The 18904-nt window shown below is 37.9% G+C and overlaps 1 protein-coding gene across 1 annotated transcript in view; it reads right to left on the bottom strand.

The window, feature by feature from the left end:
- Positions 1 to 18468, bottom strand: part of LOC306847430 (tumor necrosis factor receptor superfamily member 16-like) — a 34559-nt gene extending 16091 nt beyond the window's left edge. The window contains exons 1-3 of the mRNA XM_079381382.1: positions 18238 to 18468; positions 13591 to 13753; positions 2692 to 3054 (exon numbers count right to left, since the gene is read on the bottom strand). Of these exons, the coding sequence (XP_079237508.1) occupies positions 2692 to 3054; positions 13591 to 13753; positions 18238 to 18273 (562 nt within the window). The 5' untranslated portion in view covers positions 18274 to 18468. The remainder of the gene's footprint in view (positions 1 to 2691; positions 3055 to 13590; positions 13754 to 18237) is intronic.
- Positions 18469 to 18904: the final 436 nt, after the last annotated feature.

Here is an 18904-nt window from a genome sequence, read left to right as displayed (position 1 = left end):
AAAAGCAAAGACAAATAAAAAAAAAAATTCATTAAATTTGAACACACAATTACACTAAATAAAATAAGCTATTAGCAAACACTGATTTGATAAGTTACTCTCCAACACTGTTAAGAGAAACACAACACTAGCCATCACATTTCAGCTCTTTGCCCATTTTTCTCTTTTTGTTTCATTTGTGTCTCTTCTCCTCTTCTCACAGGAAAGAGGCTGATGAGAGTCACATAAGAGCAGGAACTGCTACCAGTGAAGCTGAACGTGTGTGTGTGTGTGTGTGTGTGTGTAACTGACAGCACTTGCAGATGCTTTATGATTTACAGGTTCCATCTGCAGAGATATCTCCTTATATTTATATTACACACATTATGCTACCCTACATACACACAGCAGAGCACTTTAAGTCACACACTGTTTTAGCCAACATTCACTTTGTAAATCAGATAAAAAATGTGTGATTTGTTGATATTAATTCTTACTTTGATATTAATCACATTTTGGTATGTTCATAAGTAAAGACATTTAACTATGTGGCTGTTGTTCTTTCTAAACATTGCTCTGATTTTTGAGGTTGCTGTTCTGGACTGCTCAAAGTTTGAGTTTGCCTATTCCAGGAAACTTGTTTGGAAACAATCAATTTTTTTGCAAATTCGTTTGTTGACCCTAGACTTTACCTTTTTGTTGTCTGGGATGCATCAGGACACATTAGCATTTATACAAGAAATTCCATGCGACCACATGCATTTTTCAGCTACCTCTAAATGTGGTTTGAGTGATCCAATAACAAAGCTGTTTGGACCCCCGTTTACACCTGTAGTTAGCATTGTCCATTTGTGATCAGATTACCTGAGACAGATGTTAATCTGGGTGTGACACACACATGAACCAAAGGGCCAGGGCTGACACTAAACCCCAAACTGACAGATCCAGCCCACCCAATCCTCGTCAGCAGCAGCAGCCATAATGACCCTCACACACATACAGCCCCAGGCTTTAGACATCAGACAGTCCCACCGCCCAAGCGCTAGCACACTAATGCAATGACACGCCACATTACATGCCCTCTCCAGCCATGAAAACAGAGCTTTCTCTGTGTGTTTAGTTGACCGTGAGTGTTAAAGAGGTCCATCATTTCACTTGCAGGCCACAGCCAGAGTGTCTCTTTGGTAACCACAGCCCTAACAGAAACAAACTTTCACCTGGTCATGTTTTAGTTAGTCTGTGAAATATGAAGGACAATAAAGTATCATAGGAGACATCTTGAAGTGCTACTTGCTGATCAAGGACCTCCTGAAATAATCCCAGAAGGTGCTCTTTGGTTGGGTTTGAAACAACTATTAGGAAAAAGAAGAATCCAAGGCACTTCTTCTGGTCCAAAAATGTTAAAAAGCCTTTATTCAAATTCTCGCCATCTCAACAAACATTAAAAATGCCTAAAACTCTGCAAACTGATGCATTTCGGCCTTCAGCCTTCCTCAGATAGTGTGGATAATAAAGTGGCCGATAAAGTACTTTGAATATATTATATTATAATAAATAATTATATTATTCCACACTGTAAACTAAAGGTATAAAAATTCATTTGTGCCTGTATAAGTGCAATTTTTTAATAGTAGATCAAGCTGATTTGTGATTTTTTTTTTTTTCTTTTGAAGTTTTATTTTGTAATTGGCAAAAGAAGTTTTTTCTATTGTTGGTGTCTATATAGCAACATGGAGTCTACACAATTATCGCAATTTGATTATTATATTATATAATAGTTTATTCTGATAATAAAGTAATATTATCAATAATTTGAAAATAAAAATCTGCAATTGTAGCACAACTAGTGGCACAACATGGAACTGCAACAGTCTTTATTTTTATTTATTTTATTTATTTAAATTTTTAAATACATTTTTTGTTTAATTTTTTGTTTTTTTTGGGAAGCTGACTTTTTATGAAAGCCACAAAGCCAGATGAGGTTTACAGTGATTTTTGTCTCTCTCTCTCTTTTAAGGAGATATAAGAACATCTATTACCTGTTGTAAAATCCCTGTGATCCACATGCCTGCTTTTATACATCTTTTGTAAACCCCGAGGTGTGTATGTTTACATGTGTGTTTGCATGTGTCACTGGGTTTGACCTTTTGGACTGTTGTGACCTCTATAATTACAGGGCTTTGCACAGAGTATCCACACTTTGACCTTTAAACTGCAAGGCCACAATCAGACACATACGGAAATGACCCAGACTGATCCTTAAACACATGGAGGAAAGCAAACATTATGACTGAGACTGGGAGAAATTAGCTGTTAGAAACCATTTGAGAAAGATCATGCTCAATCACGTCGCATACAGCCAAACAAGTTGCTTGTGGTGTTCATGCAGTTGCCATTATTGACCACTGGTACAAATACTACAAGTGCACATTTTGTGTGCGAGATAAATATGCAGGAAAAACCCTGCAGAAGTAAACTGAAAAATGAAGCAGAAATTTAGTTTGTGGGAAAACAGGAGGAAAAATATATTAAAATAAATATTTCAAATTATATTTTTCTTATATTTGTTACAAACCATATACAAACTATATTTCTATATTTTTTATAATCTTCCTTTTTTTAATTCAGTTTTTTTTTTTTAACTATGCTATTATTTGATTTCAATTTTGATAGTGTTTGCACATGATATTCTTGAGAGTATTATTCTCTCACCATGACACCATGCATCCTCGTAGGGCGTGCAGTTCTTCTTGAGAATCTCTATTCCCTCCTCGCAGATGGTGCAGGGCAGGCAGGGGTCCAGCGTGCTCTCCTGATCAGAGTAGGTGTCGTCCAGACACTCCTCACAGAGCGTGTCGTGGGAGTGCTCGCAGCGTATCATCACACCATGACCACGTGGACACACGGTGCACGGCTCACACTGGTGCGTCAGGTCGCTCATGAAGTAGGCGTAGTTGCACACACACACAGCGTCGTTGGAGTCAGTGCAGGGGGTCTGCATGCGCATGAGACCCGTGCACTCTTTACACGTCTGACAGGTCTCTGTGTGACTGAACGTCTCAGAGAATGTCTCACCTGGAGAAAAGAGACAGAGAAAAATCACCAGAATGACAAGATAATTACAACCTGCCCGTCTGCTGCTAATAATGACCCCTCAGGTTAAATTATTACGTCCTTAGTGCTTTAATTATAATTAATCAGTGGTGATAGTAATAATAAGACACTACAGGTATGGAAATACCGAGGAGGGGTGACGTGTTAAAAAAGACAAAGTGGAAAAATTAGTAATCAAGGAAAGGAACGGTGTGCTAGTCTACTTGGCATTACAGTAGACATAATGCATCTGAGTTTAATTGCTTACAGACCCGATATGAAACAGACTTCAGATTTCAAAATAGCTGTGCAGTCCAAAGGTTTGTCCACCCCTGTAGCATCGTCCCATCATCCCCTCCTGGTAGAGGTCATAACTATACACTTTGGCTGCAAAGCGCATCTTTCTCTATGGACCCCTTTTTTACAGGCAGTGATGTCGTTTTTCCACAGATATTAACAGTGTGACATTGACGTTAACATATGTGACCCTGGACCACAAAACCAGTCTTAAGTTGCTGGGGTATATTTGTAGCAATAGCCAAAAATACATTGAATGGGTCAAAATTATTGATTATTTTTTTATTGATTTTATTCATCTTTCAGGTGATGTATAAATCTCAATTTCGAAACATTATGACTTAAATTAAACTTTTTTTCAATTATGTACATCTATGACACTATACTTTGTGTTTTATTAGCTCTGCCTTGAATAACAGAAAACTAGTTAACATTGCTACATGAGTATTTCTAATACAATGGCTGAGGGAGTGATGAGAAATGTGAAATCTCGCTTTTCTAACCAACATAATCAATCTCTCAATATTTGTTCTACTTTTAGAAGTCATGGAAATCCTGTTGTTCATTTTTCTTTTGCTATTGGAGAACATGGCAATCCAAAATTTATATTTCTTGAAGCTTTCATTAAATTTTTCCATTCACTGAAAGTTTGCCTGACTATAATGACTTCTGCTTCTGCAAACGCTTGAAATGTGAAAAAGGGTCCATAGAAGACCAATCAAAATAGTAGTCTTTTCTGACTTTTCTGGATGATTTTTTGGTTACACTTTATTTTGATAGTCCACTTTAAACATTCTACTAACTATAAGTAACTTAGCAACTACATGTCAACTAATTCTCATTAATTCGCAACTACATATCTACTAACTCTGAGTAGGCTGTTACATTTGATTAGGTTAGGTTTAGGGTTAGTCGAATAAGTTGACATGTACTTGCAAAGATTCTTATAGTCAGTATGTTGTATGTTGTGGACCATCAAAATAAAGTGTTAGAAGATATTAAGCAGACGATCTACTAATACTCTAATGACTGCTAGTTGGCATGTAGTTGCAAAGTTACTTACTGTTAGTTGAATGTCTAAAGTGGACTATCAAAATAAAGTGTTACCGATTTCTTTGCAAGCAGCATTATATATTCATATTATGACATTCCAAACGTAGGTTCGGGAGTATCCTATTCATTCAGTCCTGTCCATCATCATTAGGAGCCTATTTAAGAAGCATCAATTCCTCTGGCATCCCTCCACCTCCCTATCTCCTCCTCTATTTCTATTTTTCTCCCTCTCTAGGTAATACTGCAATGGGCGGATGAACTGTGAGCTCAATCTGAGCCTCGGGGCCAAGCCTCCATTGAGGACAGTGAGTCAAGTTTGTTTACCATTAACTATCAGGACTGGATGAGCAGCCGAACTCATGAAATAGATGTTTTGCTGCTGGCAGCAGCTCTAGTGAAGGGTTCGGGACTGTATGCAGTCTTGTGTCTTGAATCAATCAGTGTTGTCACTCTAACATTTTTTAGCAGAGCGATTAGTCACATGGCATTCATGGCTCAGACGATTTGCTCAAAAAACTGTGATTTCCATGAGTTACGTATTTCCCAATTTTTCTGCAGCAGTTGAGCACTGATGTAAATGGCACTGCAAGGTATTATAAAATGGATAAAGAATAACAGGAAGTGATGGAGAGAAGAGACAGGAACCGGATCAGCAAATGACAGACTGATTCAAACTGATTCAGCCAAATAATCATGAAAAAAAGAGCGTTAACTGACATGTGATGGTTCAGATTCATTGTGATGAACATATGACTTTTTATACATTATGTCCTCTTTCCTTTTTGTCTTCTGTCTTTTTCCATCATCCCAAGAACTTAAACTTAGATTTGAAAGTTTCAAGATTTGCAGGGCAGCATTTGTTTACCTTTATTATACAATAAGAGCTTTTCTCAAGAGGAGTTTTTTCCTATATGTGAGTTTGAGGTGCTGTATGAAAATAAAACATTGGGATGAAAAATTATTTGGAAAGCTTTAAATTATTCAGAGAGTTTGTGTGTGGTGAGGCTTCCAGTGAAATCAGGCTTTACTGTAGGACAAAAAAATTACGTGTGACAGACATTTTAGATGGCGTGGAGTTCTAAGGGTTTGTAACACAATCCCTGCAAATTTGGGATTTAAATATATTTCCCTAGATCTTGTGTCACTCTGATAACACGAGAGGAGAAAGCAAGGATGAGAGGAGAATAAGAATGTGTTTGTTTGGTTTTGGTTTTGGTTTGTTTTCACAGGAAAGAGGAAGCGCTTTATGCTTGATGATCTTCTATAAACCAAGTTGTTTTAAATGCCTGGTCACAGCCGTGGCAGCTCTTGCTTGTGTATATGGAGGTCTCTGGCTGTCTCCCAACACCCCAGACAACTAACTTTCTCTTTAAAGACCAGTTCACATCACACCAACAAATGCCGACAAAGGTAACAGACACATTTGTCGGGTTTTGTCTGATCAGTGTGTTACCCCTGTTTGTTTCTACTAGACAGTAATAAAATAAAATTTAGAGACTTTAAATTTAGAGATAGTTTACAATCAAAAGTCAGAGATTTTTCATTCAATTTTCCAAGATCTCATGAGAAGTAATTCTAGGAGAAACATCTGAGACAAAGTTGATAATTACGTGAAACATAACTGAGAAGCCTCTGAGCAAAAACATGTTCCTCTGGGCTATCGTGTGGAAACAGAAGGTCAAGTGTACTCAGTCCCCCTGTTGCTCAAAGCAATAGCATTTGAAAAACGTTCAGACCAATTTATGTCCTGCAGATAATATATCATTACCATAAAAGGATCTGACAGATAAATCTGAACTGTTCTATTGGACTTTCAGCTCCTCTTTTATATTACAGCCAAGATCTTACAACAGAAAGCAAAGGAATGTGAACAGGATGTGAACAAGACATCATAGGTTGAAAAGGCAAAAACATCATTTTTGCTTCAGTACAGCAAAAATGTACTGAAGCAAAAATGAAACTCTTTTATTTCTACATAAACACTTAAAGGTGGGTTCTGCAAGTTAGAGCTGTTAACACCAAATAAACCAGCCATATTTGTCTGAAGATGAAGATAATATCTGAGAAAGAATGCGGTTTCTCACAGCGAGCAGCAGATACACATCTGCACACTCATGAGAAATGTCTCACCAGCACACTAATCTAACACTTCTCCACGTACTGTTTAGAAATGACAGTTTTTCTTCTTTAGACTGGTCCGACATGCAGTAAGGGGAAGATATTATCAAGCTGAGGTATTCATACAAGCACAAGTGGGTTTCTAATCTCTCTCTCATGTGTCGCTCATGTGTGTCCCTGGTCTTTTATTATCCTGGAGATAAATAAACAAACAAGCAAACAGAGATAAGCAGAAAAACATACAGATAGATCTCTGCTGGAAATGTTCTTGTATTCCTGGAACACAGGACAGCTTTTCATCAAACACCACAAACATGAAACAAAAACAGGCCCACAGCTGTTTTCCAGAAGAATATTTCATTGCTCAGAGGTTGCCCGTTCATAGCCTAGGAGACTTTAAAAAAAATCTGTCATTTAGTCATCTTCATGATGTTTCACATTTAAACGGGTCATATGATGCGATTTCAAATTTCCCTTTCTCTTTGGAGTGTTACAAGCTGATCCCTGAAGCTGCAAAGACTAAAGTCTCAAAACCAAAGAGATATTCTCTATGAAAGTTAAGACTCGACCACGCCCGCCTAAAACGGCTCGTTCAAACACGCCCCCACATGTCTACGTCACAGTGTGGGGAGATTTGCATAACACCGCCCAAGCGTACACGCAATGAAAGAAGGCGTAACTTATATTCTCGCTGTAGTGTTGTTGCTGCCGCCGGCACCTGGAGACGCTGTGTTTCGTTGTGAAAGCGAAAGTACTTTGTTTGGGCTTCTAAAAGAGGACACAACTAGTAATCAGAGGTTAAGTTGTATTTACAACAGTGTTCCTGAACAGTTCAACCCAAATATTAGAGTGTGTGCAGCGCATTTTACGAAGGACTATTTCCTGAACCTGGAAGAGTAGCCTGCAACGCTGGCTTGCACAAAGGCTGTTTCTATAAAGTGGGGCAATTACAACTTTGCAAGGACAGTCTGACACTTCTGACTCACAGCCTGTAAGTACGTTTCTGCTACTGACTATTCAAATGCGAGTTTTGAGCTGGGTAGAGTAGTGCTTGTTGTTTATTGGGTTTATAGTGGGTTATTGTTTTTGTGGCATCGAGCCTGGAAACGCCATCATAATACGGTAAGGAGCATTACATTTCCGTCTCACGCTTGAGGTATTCAGCCAATCACAACGCACTAATTAGAGCACTCAGCTTTGTAAAAATCGATGTGTTTTAGAAAGGCGGGGCATAGAGGAGCAACAATAATGTACAGTATGTGGAAAATAATGTGGTTTTTTTATCTTAAACCGCATAAACACATTGCATTACACCAAATAGATTTAAAAAAATGGTGTAGAAACAATTTTCACTCAGAAATTGCTAGTAAATTTAACAATTCATTATAAAGAAATGGCAAGTAACACATTGAAACAAATGTTTCACATTTTGAAGTAAAAAGAATGTACTAAATTGCACACCAGTAATCTTTGTTCATGACTTTGAAACATCTTTTTTTACTGCTGTTGAACTTGCTTCAGTGAACAAATCATTCTTTTGATTGTTTTGGTTGCATATGGGATTGGAATGACAAGAGTGAGGTAAATAACTATTCCTTTAAGTGTTAACTTTGTCTGAGATATTTGTCCTAGTTTATTACAAATAAGACCTTTTTTGAATGCTGTAAGATCTATAATACGGACACTGATAGCATAGCCCAGATCATTTGTTTATGGAAAAATGTAATGAGTTCATATTGAAATCTCTGAGGTCTAATTGCAGACTTATGAGCAAGGTGTGGCATAGCTGAAAATGTGTGATCACTGGATCCCACTCTCAAGAGAAACATGCAACCTGAAACTATGGAAAAATATTGAGATATTAATGACATCATATTAGGATTTTCCTTGCTAAACAACCAGCATTTGACCAGTATGTCTGTTTGAAGCTGGAAGGATTTGACACTGGGCAGACAGATGAGTTCACGCCTAAGGTTGGCCTGAGGGTGAGGTGTTCACTTCTCTACCATACTTTGGACAGAAGCACTCCTTGAAAAACTTGATGTTCATGTCATGTTTGCTCTTGTTGTGCAGGTGATGTTAAAACTAATGACTTGGTTACCTTAATCAAGGTGTCTGAGAAATTCCAAAACAACTGCTCAAACATGTTGTGCTGACAAACCTGAGATCGCTGATGCAGCAATAATGCTGTTTTTAAATGATGTTTAATTCATATATAATCAGTTCCCAGATTAAAGGATGATAAATTAATCTTCATTGATTAGCTTTGATGTATGCTCCTCAATGCCTTACACATAATGTACCACTTCTCCATATCACTGTGTAACATCCTCATGAACACGCACAGACGGACTCAGTAAATGATGTTCTTTCTAAGAGCAAAGAGCAGACTGGTCTCTAGTGCTCTACGAGAGAAGAGGGGGATGATGGGTAAACATATGGGTCATGTGATGCAGGCCACAGTGATCTGCGAAAGTGTCAATTCAGCCGAACAACCATTTCAGCCCATCTGTTTGTTCTCTCGCTCTCTCCTTCATTATTTATTAATGGATGGATATGACCTCGTTCTGCAGCGGAGAATTTAAAGATCAGTCCATTTGTCTCTATCTATCTATCTATCTATCTATCTATCTATCTATCTATCTATCTATCTATCTATCTATCTATCTATCTATCTATCTATCTATCTATCTATCTATCTATCTATCTATCTATCTATCTATCTATCTATCTATCTATCTATCTATCTATCTATCTATCTATCTATCTATCTACCAGTGGTGTACAGTGGTGTTCTAAAATGAAGAGGCATAGTCCTCAAATGTTTTTAAATCAAATGTAAATTCACTTTTTCTTGTTTAAATAAACATTACTTACACTATCAGAAAAATATTTTTAATGTATATTTTTACATTAACATTGTAATCAATATTCTGTTAAAGGCAAGTATGAATCTCAAGTTAGTATTTTTAAGCATTTTCCATTTATTACAAAATAACTCAAGGCAGTGACAATTTAAACAACATATTTTATTTGTGAACTTATTTTCAGCTATTATTTTTAATAGTTATCTTTTTTAATTTTTCGGGTCATCGGTCATCAAAGCTCAATAAATATTGGTCTCAGACTTGGTTATTTACATTTAATTACTGATTACTCACTAAAAAGCAATCATATTTTTAATATGGCATTGCCTCCTCTCAAGTGATTTTCCCCCATTCACTCTCAATTTCCCCCCCATCAAACTCACCGCACACTTTAGAGGGTCTGTTAAGACTCAGTGGGCTCAGGGAGGCACAACAGACACGGACTCCTGCTGCAGGGTTGCCAGGTTTTCACAACAAAACCCACATTGCCTCCCTTGAGGCAGGAAACACCCCCGATACATATTTAAATTTATATATATAAACAGACACCCACACACACACGCTTGACGTTGTTTGTCTGTTTTGTGTTTACTATAATATCCCTGACATTGAGAGAGGAACACATGGCCCCCATGCTATCTGATCTCCATCTTACTTTCATTACTTCTATAGTTTGACTTTAGTGTTTAATTTTTTCCTTCTTGTTTGAGTTTAATTTATACATTTCATCTTTATAGTGAGTAAAGACTATTGTGACATTCGTGTGGAGCGTGTGCATTCAGCTGTGAACAGACAAACAGAGCACCAGCCGGATTTTCGCAGGGATGCACCTGAACACATCCGTCCCTGCACTGATTATAAACACATATGACAACAACAGAAACAACAGAGCGCCCACCCACACACACACACACACACACACGCACATGCTCTGCTGATGACTGTTTACACACATAATAAATACCTTCATCACACACAGGAGGGCCAACATAAAAAGTCTTGGACTGCCTCATGTGGCGTGTCTTCCTCTGCCGTCATCAGTGTGCTTTCATCCTTTTACAGTTACAGATAAATCAGCCAGGTGCATGAGATCTTTTTACGCTCATTCAGAGCTGGTTTTCTGCATGGCTGTCATTTGGGTGAGGAGAACTGTAACTGGGGATGTTTGCCAATATTTTGCTGGCACATTTTGAAAGATTTTGTAAAGTAACTTAATACTGAATGGGCAGAGGAAAAACGTCCATTGCGTAATGCACTGTATTCTGATTTATAATCACAACCATATCGGTTTATCGGAACAAACTGGAATGTATTTCTCTCTCTCTTGTTCTGTTTTTACAATTCAGTTGTTCCTTATTAGTATGACTGTTTCTGTTATAATACGGTTAATAAATCAAAGCTGCGTGGAACAGTAGAGCGGCTGCATGGGCCAATAAAAACAGCAAAGGCTCTAGTCCTGATTTCTGCTTAAATGTTCAGTAGCATTAACCTCTCTCTCTATTTCTTTCTTTCTCTCACATGAATAAGGCCTGTATTAGGGCATCTGATGTTGCCTGTGCTTAAGTATCATTATCTAATGCTTCTATTTCCCAAATCCCCATCAGTCATTAGTCAGCTCTGTCTAAAATGACACACTGACTGATTCCAGTTCAGCACGGCTCCCACCGTTACAAACAGAATATATAATAGACTGACTTCCATTCACAGTTCACTTCAAATCAACAAAGAGCCTTTAAATTATGCATTGTATATAAATATGACTAAATCTCATGAAAATATGTCCAGGTAACTTTTCCTCTAAAATCCAGAAAAACATTTTAGATTTTGAATAAAGAAAACCTGTTTAGAACCTATTTTATGTTTTATTTCCAGATTTCAATTTAAAAAACTTTTAATAAATATGTTTGTATTTATTATCAGTGGTAATTCTCGCTAGATTAGACAAAGTGTTTTTTAATTATATTTAATTACATTAAAGTAAATGCTTTATTTTTAAAAGCTGCATAAATTAGTCAATATAACAAATAGTACCATAACATAAATGCACTGTAATAGACATATATATATATATATATATATATATATATATATTTGTAAATATATATTTTGTCTACAGTGCATTTATTTTAGCATATATATATATATATATATATATATATATATATATACATTTATTTAATTTATTTTATTGTGTTGAAATACATTCAAACTTGTTGTTGACAGGGTTCGAGAGATTCACTTACATGAATCAAACCAATGACCTTGGGGTTGTTAGAGCCAAGCTCCAAGAGTGGAGCTACAAGATCATTTTTGAACTCTTAGGCTTTATTAATGAATCAAAGTAATCAATGGAAAGTGATACATGTCAGCTAGCATGTGTGTGTGAATCCAGGACATTGGCCGGGCATGTAAAGAAATGAGGACTGAGACAGTAGCTGTGATGGTGAGAGGTTTGTCTCTCACACACACATTGGCATGAGTTTGTGTGTGTGTGTGTGTGTGTGTGTGTGTGCATGTTTATGTGGTTTATGAGGACACAAATTTGTATAATGACATGGGTATGACAGAGGTATTACAATATGAAGGTGGTTTATGAGGACACTGCCTATGTCCCCGTAATTCAAAAGGCTTAAAAAAACATACTAAATGGTGTTTTTTTTTTAATCTAAAAATGCACAAAGTCTCCTGTGAGGGCTAAGTTTAGGTGTAGGGTTGGTGTAGGGCAATAGCACACACAGTTTGTTCAGTATAAAAACCATTACGCCTATGGAGAGTCCCCATAAACCACAAAAACCAACGTGTGTGTGTGTGTCTGTGTGTGTGTGTGTGTGTGTGTGTGTCTGTGAGTGTGTGTGTGTGTGTGTGTCTGTGAGTGTGTGAGTGTGCATGTGCATGTGAGGGAAGGGGAAACAGAGAAAAATGAACAGCTAAATATTTCAGTAGTTGCTGATGTATGCTTGTGTCTAGACCGGGTAGGGGATGAGGGGGCGAGGATGCATGAAAGAGGCATGCGCGTGTGTGTGTGTCTTTGCCAATACTGAGGAAAAAAGTGACAGGAAATAAGCACAAAGGTCACAGAATGCGTTTTTGTCTATCAGTAAACAGGAAGCTTGTTTTGTTACACTAAAAATTAATGCAGAAGCTTTTTTAATATAGCATTCACCATCTTTATTTATATCCCACACAGACTGAAAACACAAAAAGCACCCAGTTGGGTTATTGATGTAAAGTGTCCTGTCCTGAAACATAAGACCTCTTCTATTTCAGGCCTGTCGTTCTAAGTGCTTCTCAGTGCGCGCAGAGGACTGTGAGCGCTTCTCTTACTGAGAGCAGAAAGTAGGATAGAGCCCTTTTAGGAAACACTCACAACAAAAGAATGAGACCTGCTGTAAAACGGGTGAAAAATGTGTCTTGTCATTTACAAATGTGCCAGTGCAGTTTCTAAATGTGTCAGTGAATGGGAAGAATATACTATATATATTTCTTTATATATTTTCTATTCTTTAAAGAGTACAAAAACATTAATCAGCACAACTGTTTTCAGCATTTATAATAATAAATCAGCATATTATAATGATCTCTGAAGGATCATGTGACACTGAAGACTGGAGTAATAATGCTGATAATTCACATTTTATTTTAAATATTAATAAGATTTCACAATAGTATAGTTTTTGCTGCATTTTTGATCAAATAAATCCAGCCTTGATGAGCATAAGAAACTAGATATTTCTCATTTAAAATTTCTTTCCATTTGTGTCCATCTATCACTTCCTGTTTTCCTCTGTTACTCTCTCTATCTCGTTTTCCTCACAAACTATGAAGCTGAACATTTGGCCTAAATTAATGCATCAAACACACACACACACACACAGCAGCTCATATACCATAACCAACTAATTGCATAATTACTCTCAGCCTTCTGTCTGTTCTTTGGGTATACGTGCACGTGCGTGAGTGTGTGAGGGAGCGAGAGAAAATAATTATGTGCTAATAAGTATACATGTGTACGTGTGAGAGACTAATTATGTGTTAATAAATTTATTTGTCTGAAAGTAAGTGTTTGTTACAGTGTGAGCATTTGTGTGTGCATATGCATGGAAGATTATGAGTATGCATGTGCATGAACACTTCTGTCTGTTGCATGTGAGTACAGTTTGTGTATATGTGTAGTTGTACTCACTGTCTAAGCATTGACCGCATTCGGTCTGGGTTGCCCCGCACTCCTTGACCACTCCCTCTCCTGGAGGACACTGCAAACAGCACTCCCCGTCATGAGTGTAACTGCCCGACTCACACTCCTCATCTATGGCCCGCTCCAGCTTAGAGCCAAACACCAGCCCCAGCTACAGAAAGAAAGAAATGGCATTATTATTCCATCTCTCTAGGGCTCCACAGGTTCCTAGTCTCCAATTACCCATAACCCCCTGAGATATTTTGATGTTAATACGTTAATTAAAGTATTTGCAAGGCAATATAGTCATATTGATACTCCTCAAATGCTATTTCATTCTTATTCTCCAGTAATTGCTGCACTTAATTCAACCTGGACCACTCCATTTAAATGTTGTTCTGCAGAAAATTTCATTTCTTTGTTTGTTTTAGTAGATTTGATTATGGTTACTGTGAACTTAATTGTTACCAAAAAAAATTGTATATAGTTCATCTTCTATTGACTTTAATATTAAATATTATACATTGCATAATGAATTGTGACAGCTGACAAAAGACAAGACATGCTAAGAATCATGACAACCATCACTCTGAATCCCTAAAACTTTTCTAGTGGTATTTCTAATTTATAGTAAACCTACACTGTTTTATTTTTCCAGTACAACATTCTTAAATTAAGATGCATGACTTTAAGATATTAAGTCTTGTTTTCTGAATAAAGTGTTATCGATATTTGTACTGGATGGTTTATTTTATTTTTTATTTTTTGAAATGTAATTTTCCAGTTAATCCCCTCACTGTCCATAAACTCCTTCATATTTGCTGCATATGGGACTACAGTTTGGTAACAGCTGCATCACAGCATATTGTGCTGATTGCATTTCACTGGTGTGTCCAAAAGCTGGGGCGTACTGAGCAAGATGAGACAGGCAGTTGGAGTTATACATATGTCTACTGCATGTCCAGCTGTTTCTCTCGTATTGTCGCGGGTACGATTACACATATTTTACACATCAAGGTCTCACAGATCAGAGTCCGCAGACCCTCTTTACCCAAGACATCTATTAGCCCTACCCTTCCACTGTGTGCTTCCTCTTTCACGGGTCCTGATCTGTTTGTTGAGTATTGTCAATAACCCAAGGGGTCATAAACATCTGTACACGCAGGCACTGTAAGAGGTGTTTATGGGCTCATTTTGTCTCAGACAACAGATGTGTGTGTGCGGTGTGTTTAAGAGGACTCGGAGGCTCATTAGTGAAGATGCAGACTTCACTTTGATTTAATTTACTACTGCGGCGCTTCACTCTTCATCTCTCTATAGGTTCGATCTGATCATGTGATCACGCTCAGTGCTGTGATGTGTTTTATGTGTCCAGAGCTCAGTGACCACCCACACAAAAGTATTTTTCCTATTAATTTTCTCCATAGGAATTCTTCAGTTTCTTCATTAAAATGTCCTAAGACATGAACCAAAGCAATCAGATCAGCTACCACATTACAAACTTTGATTTGAACAAAAAAGTGTGAAATTATCATTTAATTAACTCTTTTTGCTTATGAACTACTCATCCAATTACGTGTTGTGAATTATGTACAATGCAGTAGTTGAGTAAGTGTGCACTTGTAATAAATTTACACATAACTAATAATAAAAAAATACAAAATTATTCAATACTTTAATTGAATAGTTCTTAAGCAATATATACTGCTTCATATATATATATATATATATATATATATATATATATATATATACTTGTGCTTACTTTTTTTAGCCAAAAGGTGTCATTTTTGCACTGTAATTGCACTGTAATTGTTTCCTATTTGTTTAGCTATTAAGCACATTTTTAATAATGAACTTGAATTTACACTGACTTGTGACTGCTGTAGCAACATATATCAGCAAAGGACCACAAGTCAGGAATCGAACTTGGGTCGCCAGAGGCGCAGCTGCGCTAAATGTCGTCACACTAACCACAAGGCTTTCAGCACCAACATATATCTTAATCTCTGAGCTCCGGGTAGGTTTGTTTTGAAAGGTTTATGCAATATCATTCAAATCTATTTCTGTGTAAATTAATGGCATTTTTACTTCTAGAGCCCTACTTTTGTGCCTTGTAGAACCATTTCTCTTTAATATAGCTGTAAAAAAAGAAGCACAGATTCATTCATTAACTTGTGGATTCCAGAGCGTTTCAAAGACACACTCACAAACAAGCATGTGCATGCACACACACACACACACATGCAGGGTAATTAAACTGACAGCACATTTTTCTCATTGCATTCATTAATGAATTAGCATGCTCTCTCTTTTTTTTCACTCACTCTCTCACTCACACACACACACACAAACATCCTTTAATAGAAACCATAGCACATTACAAGTTGTTACAATTCAATTCAATTCAGACAGGTCGTCACCATCTAGACTCCCCACAGTCAAAATAAAAAGGGAAAACCTCTCTGATCTCCTGCACATTTTCACCACTTGTTTCTAATCTTATCTACCTCCCTCGCCTCTTCTCTCTCTCATACACTCTCTTTGCCCTTTAAGACTCCTCTTTCTGCCCTCCTCTTCCTCCCCTCCTCATCCACATCCTCTCTCGTTCTCATTCAGAAACAGATGCACCAGTACAGCAGCCAACTCACCCCCTCATTTACTCTCTCTCTCTCTCTTCGTCAAACCCTGGCTGTCTTCCTTTCTTTTTTCTCTTAATTTGCATTCGCTTGAGTAAGTGTGCCGATGAGTTAACTTGGCAGGCTTTAATGGACTCCCCAGTATGGAGCATGCCCAATGCTTAAGACATCTGAGCAAAGACTATGTGTGTACGAGTGTCTGTGGATTTACTTAGCTGTAGTTTGGGGAAAATCTTCTCCTCTGGTCAAATCCAGGAAAGTTCTCAATTGGAAACTCAACTAATGGGTTATTTGAAGTCTATGGTATATCCTCGTTTACATACTGTATGTAGGCCCTATCATTACAGTGTTCTGCACCTGTCTGTACAGCACTGCTATGCACCGGCCAGAAAATGCTACTGAGCTTTAATACCGTGAAACATCAAGGCTCAAGATGCTATCACTTTTTTCACCACCAATTAGGCCATTTCTGTCCCTGCCAGATCTCTTGTAAAGTGCACCAGGAGCGTAAAGCCTTCACGCAGCTGTAAGATCCCACTCCAGACGGAGCGCTGCTGGCTCATGTGTCAGTGGAGATTCTTCACCGACTCTGTGCACCTGGATCAAACTCAATTGCCGGCTCCGTTTGCCATTTTGCAAATCAGATCACTGAAAAGAGGTCACGGTGTAATTGTGTTTAGTCAAGAGCGTGTGCATGCTTAAATTGATTTGGTCCGTGTTACACGAGACTGGAGGTGGTGAGGGTCACGCAGGGCGCTCTGTAGGGGACCCTCGGGGTCACATGCTTACGCACTTTGAGTTTTTCACCCTGAGCATCAGACGTATCCCTTACAAAAACGAACCATGATAAGTTCACGCCAAAAATACCCCAGTATACAGTTGTATTTGGCACCACTGTCGTTGTGAAAAAAGATTAAAAAAAAAAAACCATCTAAGATATTTTTTTATGATTTTCATTATTAACAATAAATGCTTGGTGGAAACTATGGTTTATAATGCTTGCCTTAATTTTTAATACTTGGTGGTTACATTAAAAATAAAGGTGCTTAAAAGGTTCTTCACATCAGCGATGCCATAGATGAATCATTTTTGGTTCCACAAAGAACCAGTCCAAGGTTCTTTAAAGAATCATCTCTTTCTTACCTTTTTATAATTTCAGATGTTAAAGGTTCTTTATGGAACCATTTAGACAAAAAAAAAAAAAGTTCTTCTATGGCATTGTGAAGCACCTTTATTTTTAAGACTGTTTGGTAATTATTATTTTAAGGGTTTGTGATAAATTCTGCACATTATTGCACTAGTCCGGTCTGATCTAAATACCTGCGCAAGGTACCAATTATGGGTGATTCGCTGGCTCTGAAGCATCTTATCAAATTAAAATTGGTATACGGTTCAACTGTAAGCATTTAAGTATTCACAAAAGTTACTGAGGGCATGTATTTTCACCTGGCGCTAGCGAACAGAAATCGCTTGCCCGAGGACGAAGTTGTGGAAGATGCATTTCATCAGATCGCGCCACGAAAAGTACCTGCTGGCATTTCTATAACAATGCTGATTCCCCTGAAAGTCATTAGAACACGGACACTCTAAACACACACATAGCCTAGTAAAACTCCACAATATGGGCTACTAAAAATGTGCCAAACATTAAACGAATTGAGTCGGTCTAATAATTCGAGAAAATCATATTTAACTGAGGCAACTTGACATGAAAGTTTGGCTCCAGTTGGGCGCTGCACATTGCTATTTTCTGGAACATAATAAACAAACTGAACGAGTAGATTCATTTGAAAAGACTAAGACTAAGAGAGTACAGGAGGCTGACACCTGTTCTCCAGAAACCGGGCAGCTGAGATTAGTCATCTCTTCCACAGACCGAGCGCAAGTTCCGCCGATTCCGCAGGCGCATCACCGGAGCATCACCGAGCCGAAGCGCTTCACCTGATCTCAATTAACCTACACGACCACCGAAACCCAGCGCTCATGCGCCCCCATCTAAACTAACGCGAACACTTACCGCTCCGCAAATCAAGATCCACACCAAGGTGTCCATGTCTGATAGGTCCCTTCCCTCTTAAACTGTAAATCTGTGAGTGTGAGTCGTGAAGTGAAGACCAGCCCTCCGACAGTTCATATTAGCTCCATGTGGGTGCTGCTCTCGTGTTTGGGACTTTAGGACTGTAGGGAAGCGCTAACTGTCCTGTGCTGTCCTGTCCTCCGCACTCAGGGCTGTCCAGCAGTGCACTGCGGAGAAGAGAGTCGTGCACGCAGAGATGAGGGGGGCACGAGTGCTTGCCAACTCCCCCCATCAGCACCTCTCTCTCTCTCTCTCTCTCTCTCTCTCTCTCTTTCTAGTATCTCTCTCACTTTATCTCTAACAGAAACGCATATGCAGAAGACTGAACGAGCTGGTTTGATCTGATCGCATTTAGACTCATTATTCTTACGTATTGCTTTGCCGTCGCATATATATATATATATATATATATATATATATATATATATATATATATATATATATGCATGCATGTGCATGTATATAAATCTCTTGACCACCTGAGCATTAATTGCAATCCATCTCTGTACACTGACTCCGTTCCACACGCGCTCTGTATTTAAATTACTGAATAAAATGCATTGTTTGAAATAGAAAATCAAGTGTATTTGCAAACCAAGCCCTTTAA

This window comes from Barbus barbus, assembly GCF_936440315.1.
Source record: "Barbus barbus genome assembly, chromosome: 3".
NCBI lineage: Eukaryota > Metazoa > Chordata > Actinopteri > Cypriniformes > Cyprinidae > Barbus > Barbus barbus.
This window is presented reverse-complemented; position numbering and strand designations above follow the sequence as displayed.